At 31.8% G+C, this 20047-nt stretch overlaps 1 protein-coding gene across 1 annotated transcript; it reads right to left on the bottom strand.

Annotated features, from left to right (window-relative positions):
• Positions 1–1540: 1540 nt before the first annotated feature.
• On the bottom strand, positions 1541–19963 carry LOC143045348 (uncharacterized). The gene is made up of 10 exons (XM_076217798.1): positions 19776–19963; positions 13237–13374; positions 11914–12018; positions 11414–11484; positions 10711–10783; positions 9972–10070; positions 8828–9064; positions 8268–8388; positions 7492–7558; positions 1541–6809 (listed from the first exon to the last, which is right to left on the bottom strand). Exons 1-10 carry the CDS (start codon positions 19920–19922, stop codon positions 4577–4579), a joined length of 3291 nt encoding a protein of 1096 aa, XP_076073913.1. The 5' UTR covers positions 19923–19963; the 3' UTR covers positions 1541–4576.
• Positions 19964–20047: the final 84 nt, after the last annotated feature.

Genomic DNA, 20047 nt, shown 5'->3' with positions numbered 1-20047 from the left:
TCTCATTGGCACTTCCTATATCTACATACAATGTTGTCATTTTGTCAAATCGTTTAAAGTACAATGTACCGTCTTTTAATTTTGCGTGACAAGGTCAGATGGAATCAGATAAATGTCCTTCAGAAAGTCACTGATATTTTCAAAAGTCATCAGCCACTTTAATTTTCCTATAACAGAAAATAATTCTTGGTATTGTAGCTACACGTGAATTCACAAAAAAGGCAGATCCCCCTATTTTTGGGGAAAACTGTGGATTATAAATATGGAATCACTAAGGCATGACTGGAGAGGGCCTTCTATGGCAGTCGTTGTACACCCCCCTTATGCAAATTTCTGGATCCATCATACATGGTTTACATGATAACGTAATTAGAATCATGCCAATAAAAAAATAAGATAAGGGCTTATTAGCTCATCTTCAGTACACCATCAAATTTGTCCCAGTGCAGCTGGATACAACCACATAATAACCATTTAAATACATCATCCAAGTCTTAAAATGGAAAATGACATACATAACCATGGCTAAAATTAAATTACCTGCGTCAGCATATTTAAAATAGTAACTTCTGAAAATAAATTAACAGCTAATCACATCAAGACACTACAACATTACTTTATACATCATTCAAAAGCAGTGTAAGGGAGGTAATTGTCAATGTTGTGGTTGAATTACCTCCCTTACACTGCTTTTAAATTGTTTTGTACTTTTCCATTTACCAGGACACCCTTGTTTTTCCCCTTTGTTTTCCCCTAATCGGCTTGAGCAATAACCCCCAAAAGCCAATTCTTATCATCCCTTTGTCGTATTGAAACTTGTGATATAATTTCAGAGAGATCCATTCTACAAGTTATTTTCTGGAAACTAGAAAAATGCTTATTTGGTCCAATAAACTGTTGGGACCATAACCCCCAAAATCAATTCCAACCTTTCTTTTGTGGTCATAAACATTGTGTTTAAATTTCATAGATTTCTATTTACTTATACTAAAGTTATTGTTCGGAAAACAAATATCTTTGGACAACGACAATGTGATACCAATCTAAGACCACAATTTTTTTTAGAAAACAAAAGATTGTGCACAGCAGTATTGTAACCTTTAACCCACTAAAAGCCTATTGAGATTTTGGCAAGTTGGCAGGTACAATATATGCAAATTTGTGTTGTTCTCATATTTGTGTTCTATCTGTGTCAGTCAATGATGTCATAACACTCAAATCTGTGACCCTTTGCAGACGCGGTGGGAGGGGGAGCCTTTTCTGGGAATTTTTTTGTTGATTATATAGGGAATCACTGAAGCATGACCAAAGAGTCCCCCTCTTAGGCAGTCAGTGGGCCCCGACTTGTGAAAATTTCTGGATCCGCCACTGCTTTGCTCACTCAGAAATCTCACAGAAAGAGTCCTAGACATGTTCTAAATCAGAGCCAAGCATGTTCTGCTACTACATGTAGTATTCTTTAACACACAGAAAGAAACCAACTACATCTCTAAAAACATATGACCATTACATCTCTAAAAACATATGACCATAAAAGAAGTTTTACTTTGTAGATTTTTAATGTTTTATTTCAAAATTTTCCAAAAAAAATATTGCAACCACTCAATACAACATACTAAACCATATAAATACATTCTGCATCCTATTTTACCTAAATAAATAATGTATACTCTTGTACAAATATTGCAACTCGATTTACAAAATATACTTCACAAACTAATCAATATACACTTTCAACCATATTAGCAAATAATTTACAAAAGTTTTCTATACCCCAAAAAACCATGTTATTGTTATGAATATACAAGAAAACAAGGAAATAATTCACGACCTGTTAAACTTTATGAATAATCTTGCCTTACACAATACAAAACAAGGAATTTAAAAATTACCTGGTATTATATAATACAAAAAATTCTATGCATTTGAAAATGTAGATTGTAGATAAGAAAGGTACATTAGTCTAGAAATTTTAAACAAAGATAGAAAAGGTTACTGTAAGTCATAATTGGTTTAATTAATGCAAAAAATGCCATTAGGTGCAGTATCTATCTCAGATATCTGATACATATATATATAAGTATGCAGATTATCATGAAATTGCAAAAAATCATCTCACATTTTTGTCTATTCCTCACAATATGAAATGTACACAATTATTAACAGTAATAATAAGTTCCTACATTTTGTAGCAATTTAGATCTTTAACCATAATTCAAACTAGTCTTAAGTTTTGCTCTGACAGATGTTTTGTTTAGGACTTGTTGGTCTCATGGGAAACATGGAAATTACAGACCCAAACCCAGACTAGCAGGTATATCAATCTAAAAATTTTCTTATAGAAAAATATTACATCATTTAAATGATTTGAGATACAAACCTACAATCCACAACAGATTAATATCTAAATATCTTGAATCTAAGCCAGCTTGAATTATTCAATCAAATAAAAAGTCTCCATTTAATGCACTTTTCTACCTTCTCACAATTTATTGGTCCCTAAAAATTTGCAAAACATTTTATACTTATGATGCTAACACACTGATATGTGTGACCTACTGTGCAGCAGAATATAAATTATATAAAAATAGTATTAATAATCCATTAAGAAGATACTGTAAACATAAAGATAAACAAAACTGAGGGAATTACATCAACTCCAAATAGATGCCCCAACATTGCCTCCTACTCTGCATGTTTGACCTGTCATGGAATCCATGCTAAGTCAAAATGTCAAAATCAGGAATAGAAGTCTAGGAATCATTTGTAAAACTACAGATCAGACTAATAATTTAGTATCTCAAGTTGTCAGACTGTGAAAGCATAAAACAAATTTGAGACATTTTATCAGGCAACCAATTTGTGATGGTGACCTTTAAACATGGGTAGCATCAATTTATTAATTTAAGTACCTATTCCTCACAACTCTTGATCGAAAAGGTTTTGTGTAAGCCTGTTAATGAAGTCATATTTGAGTAAACATGCACAAACATAACATGTAAATGTGAAAGCCATATGACTCAGCATAATGGTACATGTATATTCATATTTATAAAAGAAAGTTTTTAATAATTGTTAGATGTCCAGATGTGCAAGAGTGATTAAAGATAAGTACTTCTTATGTCATGGATAACTCAGTAAGTGATGAGGTATATTATGTTTTGCAATGACTGCACCATAATACATACTGTAAATTCAGAAATTATACCCACGTTTTTATTGATGTGAATAATGCAACCCAGTAAGTAATGCAAAAATAAGAACTCGCATTCTAAATAAAAAATATAAAGACCTGTATGCAGATTTCACAGAAATCAAAATTATCAATCTGATAACCATTCTCCAAAAATAGCAATAATATATGCATGCAATAATTTCTTAATTTACAGTAATTTGCATAAGTAGTAGTTAATTTGTCAAATTCATCAGCTGTTCAAGCACTCATATATTTCTATGTTCACTTATTAATAAAAGAATAAACCAGTTTTTTAAAAATAAATTCCACTCTATTGTGTGATCTTGTTGCATACACATAAATCTCTGTACTACATGTACTTACTTACAATAGTAATGCTGTAGTGATATCTGATCTGATGATGGTGGAAGTGTTTAACGACCTTGAACGGCTTTTCAGCCCTTGCACGCTCTGCATCTGATCTGAGACAATATATATGTGAGAAAATGTCAGCATGCTTTCTGAACACACTAAGTCCTTTTGCAGCTACTGTGGTTGCAACATGATCAAATCCAATTAGAGACCTTGCAACCTTTCAACATAGTCTAACCAACCTAAGACCTTGCAAGCTGTAAACATGGTTTAATCAAACCTGAAATTTTGCAACGGTTTTTGAATCTGACATCTCATTTTTAAGGACTTGTGACCTTTAAAAAATCCATTTGATTTGAATATTTTATTAGCTTAAGAGACATGGTGACAGAGTGATTTTTTCAATGTTACCTGGTGACCTTAGAGGGGTACTGTACTAGAGCCTCTGCCTCTCTAGTTCAAGATGTATTAACCATATCAGTTCGGATGTAGAACTAAAAGGCCATGCCAAAATGTGGACATTGACTCCAAATTTATAATGCTACACCATTCAGATAGTAACAGGTAAATCTTGCATAGTATCTCAAAGTGACCTACCCAGTAGGCTGCACTGTTGGTTATTTATGTTGTTAAAAATTCAATACAATTAATTCTGCATGGAAGCATGCCAGTTTTATCAAAACCATAAAATTATTACTATGAAACTAAATAATTTTTGTGTACACTTTTTAAGCCTTAACTTGCTGGATTCAAATTTATTTGTTCTTAGCTATTTTCAAATTTTGATGATGTACCAAGACAATTTATATTCCCAGGCTACAATTTTCTACACAGGAAAATTAATTGGTTTACAGTATTTTCTTCTTTTTATCATTAAAATTAAACATACAATTAATAAAAAAATTCAAACCAAACTTCCATACATTAAAACAAAAAACATATTTATATAAATTAATACATGTACAAAAATCCCTGAATGACTTGAATATAAACATTTGTATAGAAAAATACATTAAATATCATTAATTACTATCTACGCTTCTTTCGAAGATTAAGTCCTTTCCCGAACCATCCGGGACATGCTGGAACGGACATGCTTCTCATTAATTTAGGTTTTTCTTGATCTTCTTTTTCATTATCGCCTTGACAATCCTTTTCACCTTCACCTTGTTCAGTTTCATCTTCAATATCTATAACAATAGGATTAGATGCTTCTGTACTTTTGATTGCTACAGGCTCTTTTTTCTGGATTTTGGAATGATTTATATCAATTTTTCTTGGAGAAGTTTCTGAAACAATGTCCTCTTCTTCTTTTTGAATATCATCTACATAACTATAGCTTCTCTTCAGACCTGTTCTTGGTGATATACTTTCAGTCATCAGACCTGGTCTTGTAGGGTTACTTTCTACAGTCTTCAGACCCGTTTTAGAAGATACACTTTCAATTGTTTGTTTCTCATTTTGAGATCTTTGGTAATTTTTATCACAGTTAGGAGATAATGATTGCATCTGTTCTTTATTTAAGTATGAATGATCTTGTAATATTGGTTCTACCTTCAATGCATTAGTCATGGGATTAACTGGTACCAAACTATTGACATTTCTAGCACTATATGTTCCATTAAGAACTTTATCCTGTTGGAAACCAGTTAATCCATTGCTAGGTAATATAGGATTAACACTGTTACCTGGCAAAAACGCATTTAAATAATTGCTAGGTAGCAGACCATTCATAAGATTATTCTGAAAGACTTGCGGCATGTAAAGCGGCGAAATATTGTTCATTGGAAATGCAAATTTTGCATAGTCAAAAAATGGCATTAAAGGTGCCATCGGTAAATTAGACATGTTTGTAAAATTTGGCACATTTGCACCCTGAGTAAAGGAAGAGGTATGATTTAGCACACATTTGCACAGATGTTTATGCTGATGGCAAACTGGACACAGTAATAAATACGTCTGGCCATTCAACGCACACTTACATTTATCGGGAGTGTGTCTACAAAACTGGCACGGCATTAGCTTATTGTAGGAAGACTGACATTTACATGATGTTTTTGACAACCCACACACACTACATTTGGAGGACTGACATTTACATGATGTTTTTGACAATCCACACGCACTACATTTGGAAGGACTATCCAAAATATTTGTTTTACATTCACATTTATTGAGAGGATTTCTACATAGTAGACAAATAGATTGAGTTGTTGTTTTTGGACAACTACATGGATGTTTTTCACATTTACCACACGCTGGTGGTTTCCTTTTTTTTACAGGTTCTAGTACCGTACATGGACAGTCACCACTAACACCGTGACAGTTTGGACAGAATGATTTCCTAACCCTTCTTCCTCTACTGCTCTGTGTAACAGTTGCAGAATTAGATATAGGTTCTGATTGTCCTATTTTTGAATCACCCTTTACATCTGGACTACATTTTTCGTTATTAAGGACTGAATTTGTTTTTGATTTTCTAGGACTAGCAGCACACTTTTCTTTACAAGGGACAGTTGCTGATTTTCTTCTAGAATCTAATTTTTGTAAGTCTTTTGGTAATGTCACTTTGCCATGAGAATTAGAACAATTTTTGTTTACATTATTTTTTTTGACACTATTATTTTCCAGCTTAGGGCTCTTTCCACCGAATGTTGATAAATCTATAATTGGTTCAACTTTGACCTCTTTCCTTTGATTATCACCTTGATCAACATATTTCTGGAAGGCAACTTCGCCAAACTTTATTTGTTGCCTACCGTTTGGCACACCAGGTAGATACGGAGGTAACGAATATGGATTGTAAGGATTTAATGGCGATTTTGCCCACATTGCATTATAGCGGTAGAAATTCTCACTATGATTTTTTTCCAGCGCTGTTTTGAGTGCATGGTTATGGTGAATTAATGAATGATCTAAAGGGCTATGAATAAAATGATTTTGATCATGATATTTCTCAGATTTTACAACAGATAATTCTGTATTTAGTTTTTCCTGAGTATTTATTCCCACAGAATAGTTTGTTGAGCTTCCTGCTACAGATGTTGAAGGAAGTGTTTTCATATCAGTCAAAGCTGTGTTACTTAATCTTGCTAAATTTTTATTTCTTTCAGATTCTGTTGAATTTCTACGATTTGCATCCACTGAATTTCTATGTCTAGTTATATCCTCAATGTCTGGTTTTAGCAGAATCTTTTTACTTGTAGTGTCATTTTCTTCTTCATGGAGTGGTGTTGCTAGAGAAAATAATGGGTCTTCTTCCCTACAAGAAAATATTATATTCTTAGATTTTTTTGTGAGCAATCATTTTTGTTTGATGCTAATCTTAAACTAGAGACTCAAAGGAAACTGAATTGCTCATTTCAAAAATACATAAAACTGTATTAAAGTCATATGATTATTTTATATGGTAATTGTGAGGGAAAGATCATTTAATTCTTATTAGTGCATTGCTTTGATAATAGGGGAACAAAATGAAGAACATTAGAACTGTGAAATTATCTAGCAATGTATAACCTACTTATACTGTAGATTCAGTTATTTTCGTGGGTATCAATTTTTCGTGGATTGAGGAATACTTGTATGTTCCATGGATATTTGATTTTGTGGTTTTGCCAATATTTGCATACAAAGCCTATATAAATTTGTAATTAGTTGAACATTTAAATTTGTGGTTCAGCTGTACCCACAAAACCTACGAAAAATAGATATCCAACAAATAATAATGAATCCACAGTAACACGATATAGCTGAAACTGCCCCTGCATTTAATCAAGAAATGTCTTTTCAATGATGCTCCAGGCATAAATATTTTGAAAATTCAAACCCTAATTCAAAGATTGAAGAGCTGATACACCAAAAAGTATAACCATACCTGGACAAAAATTAGAGCGACATTGGTTTCATATAAACTTTTTTGGTGATAAGTAGTTAACGATACTTACTCAAAATACTCAGGTATTGAATACCCAAGATGCCTCATCACTTGTCTCATTACATCATCACATCGACCTGTAATAAAATATGAACAAATTGAAAAGATATGTAATAAATATACAAAATGGATTTGCAATTTTAATAAATATATACAATTCAAATTCGAAGGAAATCAGATGTAAAATTGAAATGATTCTAACTGACAAGAATGATTGACAAATTTATTGGATGACAGGTCAAAAATTATAAAATAGTACATAATATTGTGTTCTATAATAGTTGAAATAATATACACCAATGAGCTATCTATAAAAATATATATTTGCAGTCGAATTGCATTGACTGTATAATTATGACGTCAATAAATAAAACAGGTTCATGGAATTTTTATATCGTTAGTTCCAAATCCAAAGTCTGCATACAAGTAATTAGAAAATTTGTGATACATTGAATTTGTGGTTTACCTTTACCCTCAAAAGTTGGTATTTCATGAATAATAAAAAATCCACATCATAATCATACTCATATTAAGACTAAATTATAAAATATTGTTTTTTAGTGGTCTGATTTTACGTATTTTTTTTTACAAGTGATCTTGTATCGTGGACATTAACCCTTTCCTTCTATCACACACCACAACCATCATATGTCAGTGGCGGATCCAGCCATTTTAAAAAGGGGGGGTTCCCAACCCAGAGTAAAGGGGGGTTCCATCTATATGCTCCCATTCAAATGCATTGATCGGCCAAAAAAAAGGGGGGGGTTCCTGTATGTTATAATTTACCATTGATTTTTGTAGTAGCAGCATCATCTCTTGGTGTCCACTGTAAGTTTATTATATACAATTGTGGTCTATTCTTCTTGTTTCTGTCCATACACCACAAACATGAGTATTTTTTCAGTATCTAAAAAACAGACAATATAGACTTATTAAGAAAAGATTTCAATATATGGTGTATACTTTTAAAATCAAAACTACAAGTTCAACTAATATTCTTGAGAAAGTATTATCAGTATTATAAAAATTTACTTCACACTAAGGACCAAGACATAAGATGTGAGTTTTGTTCATTGCTGAAGATAAAACTTTGACCTATAGTTGATAATTTTCATATGTTGTCTGATTGGCAATCATACCACATTTTCTTATTTTCATATCATCCACGAATACAGCATTATATCAGAACCAACCTTGAGACTAGATCCTAAACACAGGATTATATCACATCTATCAGAACCAACCTTGAGACTAGATCCTAAACACAGGATTATATCACATCTATCAGAACCAACCTTGAGACTAGATCCTAAACACAGGATTATATCACATCTATCAGAACCAACCTTGAGACTAGACCCTAAACACAGGATTATATCACATCTATCAGCAGCTTTTGCAGCCTCTTTCCACCTGTATGGACATTTCATCCCTCCCTTCTCTCCGAAATGTACTATAGTATCCTTCAATGGCTGTTTACAGGTGTGACAATTCCTGTCTGTCTGGTGACGTCTCACCCCTGTCTTCTCAGTCACGTCAAACAGTCGGATGTACTCTTGATGTGGCCGGCAACTGTAACAAATCTAAAAAGGCAGTTAGTAGAATTTTTAAATGAACATAGTAATATAGATTGATTGTTTGGTAATGCTTAACATGATTGATAACCATGATGATGGCTGATGGTGTTTGAAAGTTGAAAATTAAATGCATATTGAGGAAGAGAGAGCATAAAAATAAATCCTGGATTGTACTAGACCAACGATCTAAGACATTTTTTTAATGTGCTACTTCAAAATGTGCTCACATCTTACAACTCGTGTACTGGAGAAAAAGTTCTTTCAATATACTGACAAAGTATCAGCAAATAGGAAGAGATTTCTAAATATCTGAAATGCACTCAAATGAATAACTCATCTATGTTAGACTGATGACCAAATAATAAGTCATTCTGTTACAGTAGTATTCAAAAAGGTGTGACAGATATATTTGTTAGAAGAATGGACAGACAGATGAACAAGGTGCACACAATCTAGCCCCTACTCCTGGAGTGGGATAAAATTACTGCAAATTCAGAAATTAAATATAATGTGTGCATTTATTATCGCAATTTTAAAAGAATCGGTCAAAATGCAAGATCAATTCTTGTGATTTCATGAAAATCTGCATACAGATAAATGTATCAGATATTAGAATGTTAGTTCTTATCATAAAGATAATAACCATGTCACATTATTCACATTAAAAAAAAAACAATTCTCAATTTAAAGTATTAAATATATCATCTTTTTTCAAAAATATGCTACACGAAATGAAGGTGTGATTTTCCAGAGAATTTCTAAATCCAAGGGACATAACTCCTGTAAAACTAGTTGCACAGTTCAATAAAATATCAACAGTACAGCATAATTGTGTATAGATGACATACAGATTATAAATAATTGCAATGCAAAATTATTGAATCCAAATTTCTTTCCTGTTTACATAACTTACCTCTATGTACATATTGCCATGGATTTCTGATAATTTTCTTCTGTTAAGACCACTTCTCATGTGTAAACCATCACAGTTCTGAGATACAACATGTGATACCTGGAATTAGAGATATCTTATTGGTTAAATAACTTGACAATGAACCTATAAAGTTTCTTTTACTTGAGACTTCAAGTTGATGTCCTCCTGAAAATGGATCATATTTTCCACTGGACACTTAACAACAAATAAATAATAACATTGACTTTGTTGAATAAAAGAATCAAAAGAACTTGTAAGCACTGAACGGTAAAGATTGCTTCAATTTTATCAGTGGGAAGTACAATCAAATATTACATTGGTTGTAGTTGATTTAACAGCAATTCTAGACAAAGGAAGATAACTCCAATTTTTAAATTTGGATGACTTTAACAATGACATCATTTATAATTCTAGAGCAAATATTAGATTCATGCACCTTGCAAAAATTAAGTAATTTTCTTGACAAGTGTAACATCATTTTGTGCCTTGAATATCTGAGCATATATTACATGGAAAAAATTCTGGAAATGTTCATGGATAGGATGTATAGAATGTTATGATCAATGCACTATATTTTGTGTATTAAGAAAGGTAGTGATAAGTCTTGTAAGATTTAGATATCAAGTCAGTCCCATAAGATTTTGATTGCATTTCATGCAATCTTTACCTAATAAAAATCTGTCAGCTACTTTATAAACAAACCTCATTTTATACTTACATGTCCTTCATCTTGTAACTTCTTGATGCTCATATGTGTCAATGTAGGCTTGGCATCACATAAATCTTGAGCTCTGTAATATTTAATAATGGGTGAAACAAAAATGTATTTTCTTTGGACACAATGTTCAGCTCACACTATCACATTTCCATGATCATTGAACAATAAATTCTTGGTCAAATTCTAATTTGACATACATCTAATAAAAAGCTTGCTCAGAGTATATACATGTATGTGTAAGAAGTTTCAATTTGGTGTATCCACATCTTCATGATAAAGTTTCATGATCCTTTAATATTGTATTTATCAAATCTTAAAATTAAAAGGTGTCCAGTGCCTTCTATAAAAAGTGTTTTACAATGATGGAATGGATGATACAAACAAATTTAATGTGTATGATTCCCCTATATATTTTAACTTCAAACTTGATGTATTTTTGATTTACAGAAAGTTTGTTTTCTTTTACAAATTTGAAATGGCATCTGACATGAAGAGTCATTCTGAGGGAAGTGATTAACATTGTTTTTGTTGATTACAGTTATCTCCCCTTTCCAAAAATTTATCTAGGCTTTTGTGAATCTTAAAAACATTAGAAGCTGTAGTGAGTTCAGTAGTTTTGCTGTTTATTGATGGTGCTGAAATTTGAACTGCAAGAAATGGAAGATGATGAAAATTGAATAATGTGAGCTTTTAGAAAACCTACTTGGGTTGTTGTCCCTTTTGTAGCAGTGTCCAAACTCCATTTGGTCCCCTGTAATCTGGTATAGAGGCTGCCTGTAGAAAACATAATTATATTCATGAAAAATTGTGTTTATGTGTTGTACATTAAACACTTTCGGGTTAATTCAGAAATTCATACACAAGAAATGTACAGCATGCGACACTTCAGACTGTGATTAGATAATTAAAAGGTCCTTTTACATGATGATCAATCTGTGTGGTGAAGCTGGCTGTTTCAAAACTTTTTTCATTTTAAAAATATATTTTTTCTGTTTGAACTGACTGTTTCAAAACTTTTTTCATTTTAAAAATATATTTTTTCTGTTTGAACTAAATACCATTTTGTCTCTTTAGAAACGCTTGTTCTCTAGCATCAACACAGAGCTCTGAATTTTTTAACGTAATTATCTACACAGAGACTGAGACAGAAAGCTAGTTAAATATGAGTGTGTGTTAATACTAGGATCATGGAAAGAAACTTACCGTACTAATCCCAGCACCTGTATATACGACTACTTTATTGGAATGTCTTATAGCTTCAGCTAGTTCTTCACATTTCAACTCAAGTTCCTCAGCAGGATCTTCAATCTAGAACAAGATTTTATACAATTAAGTACATAGACAGAGATACATTGTAATATAAAATATAAAACACACACACCACAAACAAAACACATCTGGTTGGGGCATAAAAAATGTAAACTATGTACAGACTAGTTTAATTTATGTTTCAATTTAGTCATCAGTAATTTAAATCATTTCTTAAATTTCTAGTCAGGTAAATAATATTATGGAATTTCAGAAATTCCTGCAATATTTGGTCAGATGGACACTTCATAAATATAAGAACAAGGTGTCTTTCCATTTGCACAGCAAAGGGGTAGGTCCAGTAAGACCCCTTTTTGGCCCCAAAATATAGCAGTTTTACAAAATTGTTAAAACGTAATCTTGTAGTTATTTACTGGACAGTAAAATGCTTCTGCTACATAAATATAGGCTGTTTTTGAAAATACAATGCACATATATCGGGTACTAGCACCATCAAGTCATGCTAAATTACTGAAATCTTCACAATTCTAGCATTTTAGTTACTTTTTAGACAGTTTTCATGAAAAACGTAAGTGGCCGCATTCGTGTTCATCCTTAATATTGAAATGTAAGTTGTATTTGATGATAATACATAACATATATAAAGGTTGAGGATGAACACAGATGCTGCCACTTTCATTTTTGACAAAAACCATTTGAAAATTGACATATTCGCAATATTTGGTAGATTTTTCATAATTGAGATTGAATCGGATCATTTTAAATGAATAAAATAGTTAAAATCTTTCCCCTAAACTAATTGAATCAAATGAAATGACCACTTACCGGACCTATTCCTTTGCACATTGCCAATAACATCATGATTTTGAGTAATTACATCTTGTATAGACATCTTGGCCAATCCTAATAAATCAGGCTGTTAGTCATCTAGTGGCCTTTTATTGCTGATTATGCTGTATAGGATTTACTCATTGTTGATGACCTATAGTTGTAATTTTTTTGTGATTTGTTGTCTTATAGAGAATGGTTTCATTTGAATCATACCACATCTTCTTATTTTTATATCATATTGTATTATGTCAACCAATCAAAAATGTTGGTGACATATTGCTTTTCCTCTGTTTTTTTTTCCCCTATTATTATGGCAAACATCATTCTTTTTTCTTTTATAATAAATATTATTTTTATTCCAAAACTCTCTTGCACAAGGGAAAAAATATACAATAAAAGCTATGTATATACATATTATACCACTACCTCTAATACTCTTTGTTTTAATGCTCCTCTCCTTTCTTTTAATTTAACCAATCTATTAGTTATTTCTGGAGATTGTGTCAAAATATCTTTATCTTCATCTGTTATATCATGGTCTTTTTTCTTTAATATTTTTGAAACCTGTAAAATTTCAAAAGTCATCTTTCAGTCTTAAAGGTAATAACTGTTAACATAGAAAAACAATCAAAAAATTGTTCAACTGTTTCTAAACCTAAGACTATATTGAAGTAAGCTTAAACTCCTTTAATAATTACTGATATTTGTGCATGAACTAAAAGCAGCAAGGACTTATTTGTATGAATTGTCCTTCTGATAATTTAGTTTTGTTTATTGTTAAGCTTCTCTCTAAATAATTAATATATACATGTACGGTTCAATTAAAATAAAGGGCTGCGCTTTAGCGCATGATACGCCCATTGCTCTTTTAACTTGTCTTTTATGCTTTAAATGAATAACTAGAAATATATATACAAATCAAAAGGGATGTTACATTAATATATTCACCAAAGTTTCATAAAATCTCCCTTTTTTAAGTATAAAAATTCATTACTTAAAGAAAACTTAAAATCTAAAATTTATAAAAATGGAAAGGGAGCTTATGTCAATAGATATAAACAATTTATCAAAGTTGCATAAAATTTTGTGAAAGTGTTAGTTATTGTCCCAAAATTGGAAAATCCCCCCTTTTTTAAGCATAAAAATTCATAACACGGAAATGTAAAATCTGAAATTTATAAAAATTGAAAGGGAGCTTACATCAATAGATATAAACAATTCACCAAAGTTTCATGGACATTGGTGAAAGCCTTTTTGAGTTATTGTCCGAAGTGTTGAAAATCCCCCTTTTTTTTATGAATAAAGCCCCATAAATCCAAAACTTAAAATCTGAAATTTATAAAAATTGAAAGGGAGCTTACATCAATAGATATAAACAATTCACCAAAGTTTCATGGACATTGGTGAAAGCCTTTTTGAGTTATTGTCCGAAGTGTTGAAAATCCCCCTTTTTTTATGAATAAAGCCCCATAAATCCAAAACTTAAAATCTGAAATTTATAAATATTGAAAGGGAGCTTACATCAATAGATATAAACAATTCACCAAAGTTTCATGGACATTGGTGAAAGCCTTATTGAGTTATTGTCCGAAGTGTTGAAAATCCCCCTTTTTCTATGAATAAAGCCCCATAAATCCAAAACTTAAAATCTGAAATTTATAAAAATTGAAAGGGAGCTTACATCAATAGATATAAACAATTCACCAAAGTTTCATGGACATTGGTGAAAGCCTTTTTGAGTTATTGTCCGAAGTGTTGAAAATCCCCCCTTTTTTATGAAGAAAGCCCCATAAATCCAAAACTTAAAATCTGAAATTAAAAAAAAAACGAAAGGGAGCTTACGTCAATAGATATAAACAATTCACTTAAGTTTCATGGAAATTGGTGAAAGTGTTTTTGAGTTATTGTCCGAAGTGTGGACGACGGACGGACGGACGGACAACGGTATACCATAATACGTCCCGTCTAAAAGACGACGGGCTTATAAAAAATACAACAATGTGTAAAAATTGTCATTCAAGGGTAAAACTAGGCAATGTTGACTTATACATGTAACACACTGTTATTCAGCTTTCCTTTATATTTTAAACTTTTCAGTCGGTGAAAAAGAAGGTTAATGTAATCCTATGTCCCCACAACATGTCATTTGGAGTAGAAAATGACTGTGGGTTATGAGAAAACAATTAAGAGATTTTGGTTATGCTTATTTATTTTTAGATCTTGCTGATCATTTTTTTTACTTATAAATCTTATTCATTATGAGAAATATTAAGATGCTTGCCAGAAAATGCAAAATTTAGGGGAAAAAATGTCATTCAATTGGATTTGGATTGTGATTAAATAGTTGACACATCATAGGTTTCTAACACAGAATGAATGTGGTCTTATGAACTTAAATTATTTTTTTTTTTTTGCTTTTGAGCAATTCACTATGCTGTTGAATATTAATCCTCTCAAAAAATACGTATTTGAAGAAATTTTCTTTTTAATTTCTGAAATATCTGAAATGAGCCAAGAATTGACCCTGTTACAGCATTTTGTACAGTAGTAAAGTGAATATTGCATTGTATATATATAGCATTCACTTAAGTTGATTCAATTACTATTCTGGATAAAGAAAGATAACTCCAATTTTCAAAGAAGATTTCATAAAGTATTGTTTCTAGGTGATTCAACAACCATTCTGGACAAAGAAAGATAACTCCAATTTATTTTCTTGAAACTACAAAAATGCTTGTTTTTGGCCCCTTTTTGCCCTTTATTCCTAGACTGTTTGCCCCATAACTCTTAAAATATATCTCAACCTTCTACTTATGACATTAAACATTGTGGTAAAATTTCAGAATAATTGAAATACTTATACACAACTTACTGTCCTGACACTAGATAAAGGCTTGTTTTGGGCCCCTTTGAACCCCTTATTCCTAAACCTTAGGGACCTTAACTTCCAAAATCAATCACAAGCTTCTTTTTGTGGTTATAAACATTGTGTCAAAATCTTATTGATTTCTATTTACTTATTCTAAAGTTGTCCTGACACTAGATAAATGCTTGTTTTGGGCCCCTTTGGGCCCTTAATTCCCAAACCTTAGGGACCATAACCCCCAAAATCAATCCCAAGCTTCCTTTTGTGGTTATAAACATTGTAATAAAATTTTATTGATTTCTATTTACTTATACTAAAGTTGTCCTGACACTAGATCAGTCTGCACCAAAAACTTTTTGAACTACTAGTCAGAAGATCAACATGATCAATATTCTGACATTTTCTTATTGGTCCAAACAAAGTTTTGCAAAAACCTACTAGTCCGAATGAAATTTTACTAGTCTGGGGCATCGGACTTGTGGCTAACCGTGCAGACTGTTAGATAAATGCTTGTTTTGGGCCCCTTTGGGCCCCTAATTCCCAAACCTAAGGGACCATAACCCCCAAAATCAATCCCAAGCTTCCTTTAGTGGTTATAAACATTGTGTTAAAATCTTATTGATTTCTATTTACTTATACTAAAGTTGTCCTGACACTAGATAAATGCTTGTTTTTGGTCCCTTTGGGCCCCTTATTCCCAAACCTAAGGGTCCATGACCCCAAAATCAATCCCAAGCTTCCTTTTGTGGTTATAAACATTGTAATAAAATTTTATTGATTTCTATTTACTTATACTAAAGTTGTCCTGACACTAGATCAGTCTGCACCAAAAACTTTTTGAACTACTAGTCAGAAGATCAACATGATCAATATTCTGACATTTTCTTATTGGTCCAAACAAAGTTTTGCAAAAACCTACTAGTCCATTGAAATTTTACTAGTCTGGGGCATCGGACTTGTGGCTAACCGTGCAGACTGTTAGATAAATGCTTGTTTTGGGCCCCTTTGGGCCCCTAATTCCCAAACCTAAGGGACCATAACCCCCAAAATCAATCCCAAGCTTCCTTTAGTGGTTATAAACATTGTGCTAAAATTTTATTGATTTCTATTTACTTATACTTAAGTTATTATCCGGAAACCATCTGTCTTCAGACGACGCTGTCGACGACGACGTGATACCAAAATATGACCGCAAAAGGTTGCATAAAAACACTTAATAAATTGGTGCATCTGGATTTACCTTGATCAGGAATGCTCATAAAGAAATAATTATAATAACAATATAACCATAATACACTCTATCTATTTGTCCGCTAGTACTGGACATGGGCATAAAAAAGGTTTCTGCAAAATTTTGATATCATAATAGAAAGTGTCTGATGCTAAAATGTAAAAGTGATTGTTGTATGATATCAGTAGTCAAAGCAGCGCTAATTATCTGGTCAACAGGTGCAGATTTGCAAATAGCAATAAAGTGTATATAAATCAGTCTTCATGATGCATAACCCTGATACCCCCATTCACATATATACTCCTGTAACAGTTAAAGAAGCTAAAGAAGTACTTTGTTAGCTCAACTACTAACGGCGGTATCGGGATCGTTCGCCCTGATAACATGTTCGCCCTAGGTTCGTTCGCACTGAGTTTGTTTGCCCTGATAATCCGTTTGCCCTATTTTCATTTATGATATGTATATGTTACATTAATGAACGAAATATAAATATATATATATTAAAATTTATGTATATCTATTAAAAGTTAAATACAGAATATTTGCCAAATTTATATAAATAACAGTGTTCTCCCCAGAAATTTTGGATAGCATCACATTTTGCGTAAATAAAAATAACTGTATTTTTTTTAATTTCGTTTGTTGCGTCGGGTTGATGCTCTATTTCTTTAATATGTTTTAGTTTATATTGTTCAATTCATAACTGAGAATACAATTAAACTATAACCACAAAAACAGTTGTTTCAGTTTATGTTTTCTTTATTCATTTATAGTTACAGAATTATTTTTTTTCTCTTGTGCCAAATAAAAATAAATATGTGGTTTCAATTACCCAACAATAAGTCAAATGAATGAATGGTTCATTATAGATCAACCTGTATATATACAAAACTAAATATCTAGTACACAAAATTAACTATTTTTTATAGTATATCAAGTAAAGATAAAGTAGCAAAAGTTTAAAAAAAAAATCAATTTAAAAACTTTTTTTTATCATGTTTATGAAATTCATTGTTTCATGGCACTTAATGAATTAGTTCCAGTTGTTTCTTATTTTTACATAAAAATGATATGTATTTTTAACAAAGTCATCTAACAAATAGTCTGTTAAAGCATAGTATTCTCTCTTGGTATATTTTTTCTGTCTACTGTCCATCTGTTGTCATCATCGTGAAAATGCGGATTTTTGTCATATCTGGTCCGGTTCCGATCCGTAGTTTACACAAAAATGTGCAATGGCGGCCGTAGAAAAATTTACAAAAAATGAGTCCAAGAATAAACATTGTTTGACAAGAGATTGTAAATGAATAAGACGCTTTTAATGCATTAAATGGATTAAACATAAACTTAAGCCAATTATGATAACTTTTTAAAGAAGTATTAAACTTATTTTAGCTCGAAACCAAAATTCTCGCTCTCGTATTTAAATACCGGAAGAGAAAGAAAGTAATTTTTGTAGAGTTGCACAAATAAACGACCTTTTTTAAAAAAAATAAAAATTGTTTCAATCTTTGAAGTTTCGTAATACAAAACGTAGATTTTGAATTGTTTTGTGATTGCATTTTTCCATGTCGAAATTGGTTATTGTAGACACGTGGTATTAGTCATGTCTCAAGTGTCAGCTTGGAATATTCGCATCCAAACAGTTATCACCCTGAGGGCAATTAACACCTAGGTATTTAATCTCTTAATTGCCTTTAGTGTCCGACTTAAAGGGATTACAATTAAAAGTGATATAATTTTTATGATCATAATCGATAATAGATGAAAGTTCAAAATTGATGACAAGTAAAATAATTATAGCGTCGCGGGAATAATTATAGCGTCGCAGGAATTATTATACCATCACGGTGAAAAAATATAGCGTCGCAGTACCCCGACGCTAAAACGGCCTGGGAGAACACTGAAATAACATTCTTGGCTGCATTGTTACACTTTATTTTATAATTACTTTTAATTACTGTTGATTGAATTTTGATTGCGGATTAGGATCACTGTTTGTTATATGAATTGTCTTTGATGGATTAATAATAAAAATAACATTTTTCTCAAATAAAATAGTCAGCTTGGATGGGTGAAAACACTGATGTACAAATTGTTAGGCATGAAGGGGAAATTATTTTCGCATCTTGGCTTCTTTGATCTCAAGTGTGTTTTGACAAATTTGTTATATATGGAAGTGGATTATGGAACCGCTGCATTTTCCCATAAACTATGAAAGTGTACATGTGTATTTCTTGTGAAATAATTTAGTCTTCAGTTGTTTTACATTTAAAAATACAATGTAGTGCTGAAATTTCCGAGAAACTTATTTCCTAGTAATGTAATTTCATACAAATATGAACTAAAGTCCTCATTACCTTGAAGTCACAATATCTTGTAGTCCTGAAATATACAAAAACTTATAACCTTGTAGCAGCTACCTATAAACAACAATACATCGTAAATATTTGGCGAAATTGTAGACTGACTTCAACATATTCAATTATATATCATGTATATACACAACCCAACACTATACTAATAAATAAAATCAGGGCGAACGGACTCTGGGCGAACAGGTATTAGGGCAAACGGTCTCAGGGCGAACTGGTATTAGGGCAAACCCGAACTAGGGAGAACCGGAATCAGGGCAGAAGGACCCGGATTTACTAAAGGCTGACTATATATAAGTATCTACCACATTTTCTAAGGGAAGCAATCTCATAACAAAATTTTAACTTATGTAACCCTTATGGCAACAGAGGTTACAAAACATGGTAACTTAATCATGGTGCACATTTTGTGCATATAAAGTTACTTTTATTTGGAGTTGTAAGAGTAAAATGTGTAAGTGTAGCTACAAAGTAGTGCGAAATGTTTGCATACTTTTCTTATTTTGGCTTTATGTTCGTTTTCGAAAATAATTTGATTAAGTCTTGCTTCTTTTTTGGCCTGTCTGGACGATGTAAAGTCTACTTTTTGTTCTAATTTTTCTTGATCTTCGATTTCATCCGATTCCTCGTCGGACGACATTTTCACACAAAAGAAGTTATGTCGCTTACGTTAATACAAATTATAAACATTTGCTTTGTTTAATTCAAATTAGTAAGATATTTTAGTGGCATGCCTCTTGTTATTCTATATAGTCTTTCAGCTAA

Source organism: Mytilus galloprovincialis, chromosome 9, assembly GCF_965363235.1.
Source record: "Mytilus galloprovincialis chromosome 9, xbMytGall1.hap1.1, whole genome shotgun sequence".
NCBI lineage: Eukaryota > Metazoa > Mollusca > Bivalvia > Mytilida > Mytilidae > Mytilus > Mytilus galloprovincialis.
This window is presented reverse-complemented; position numbering and strand designations above follow the sequence as displayed.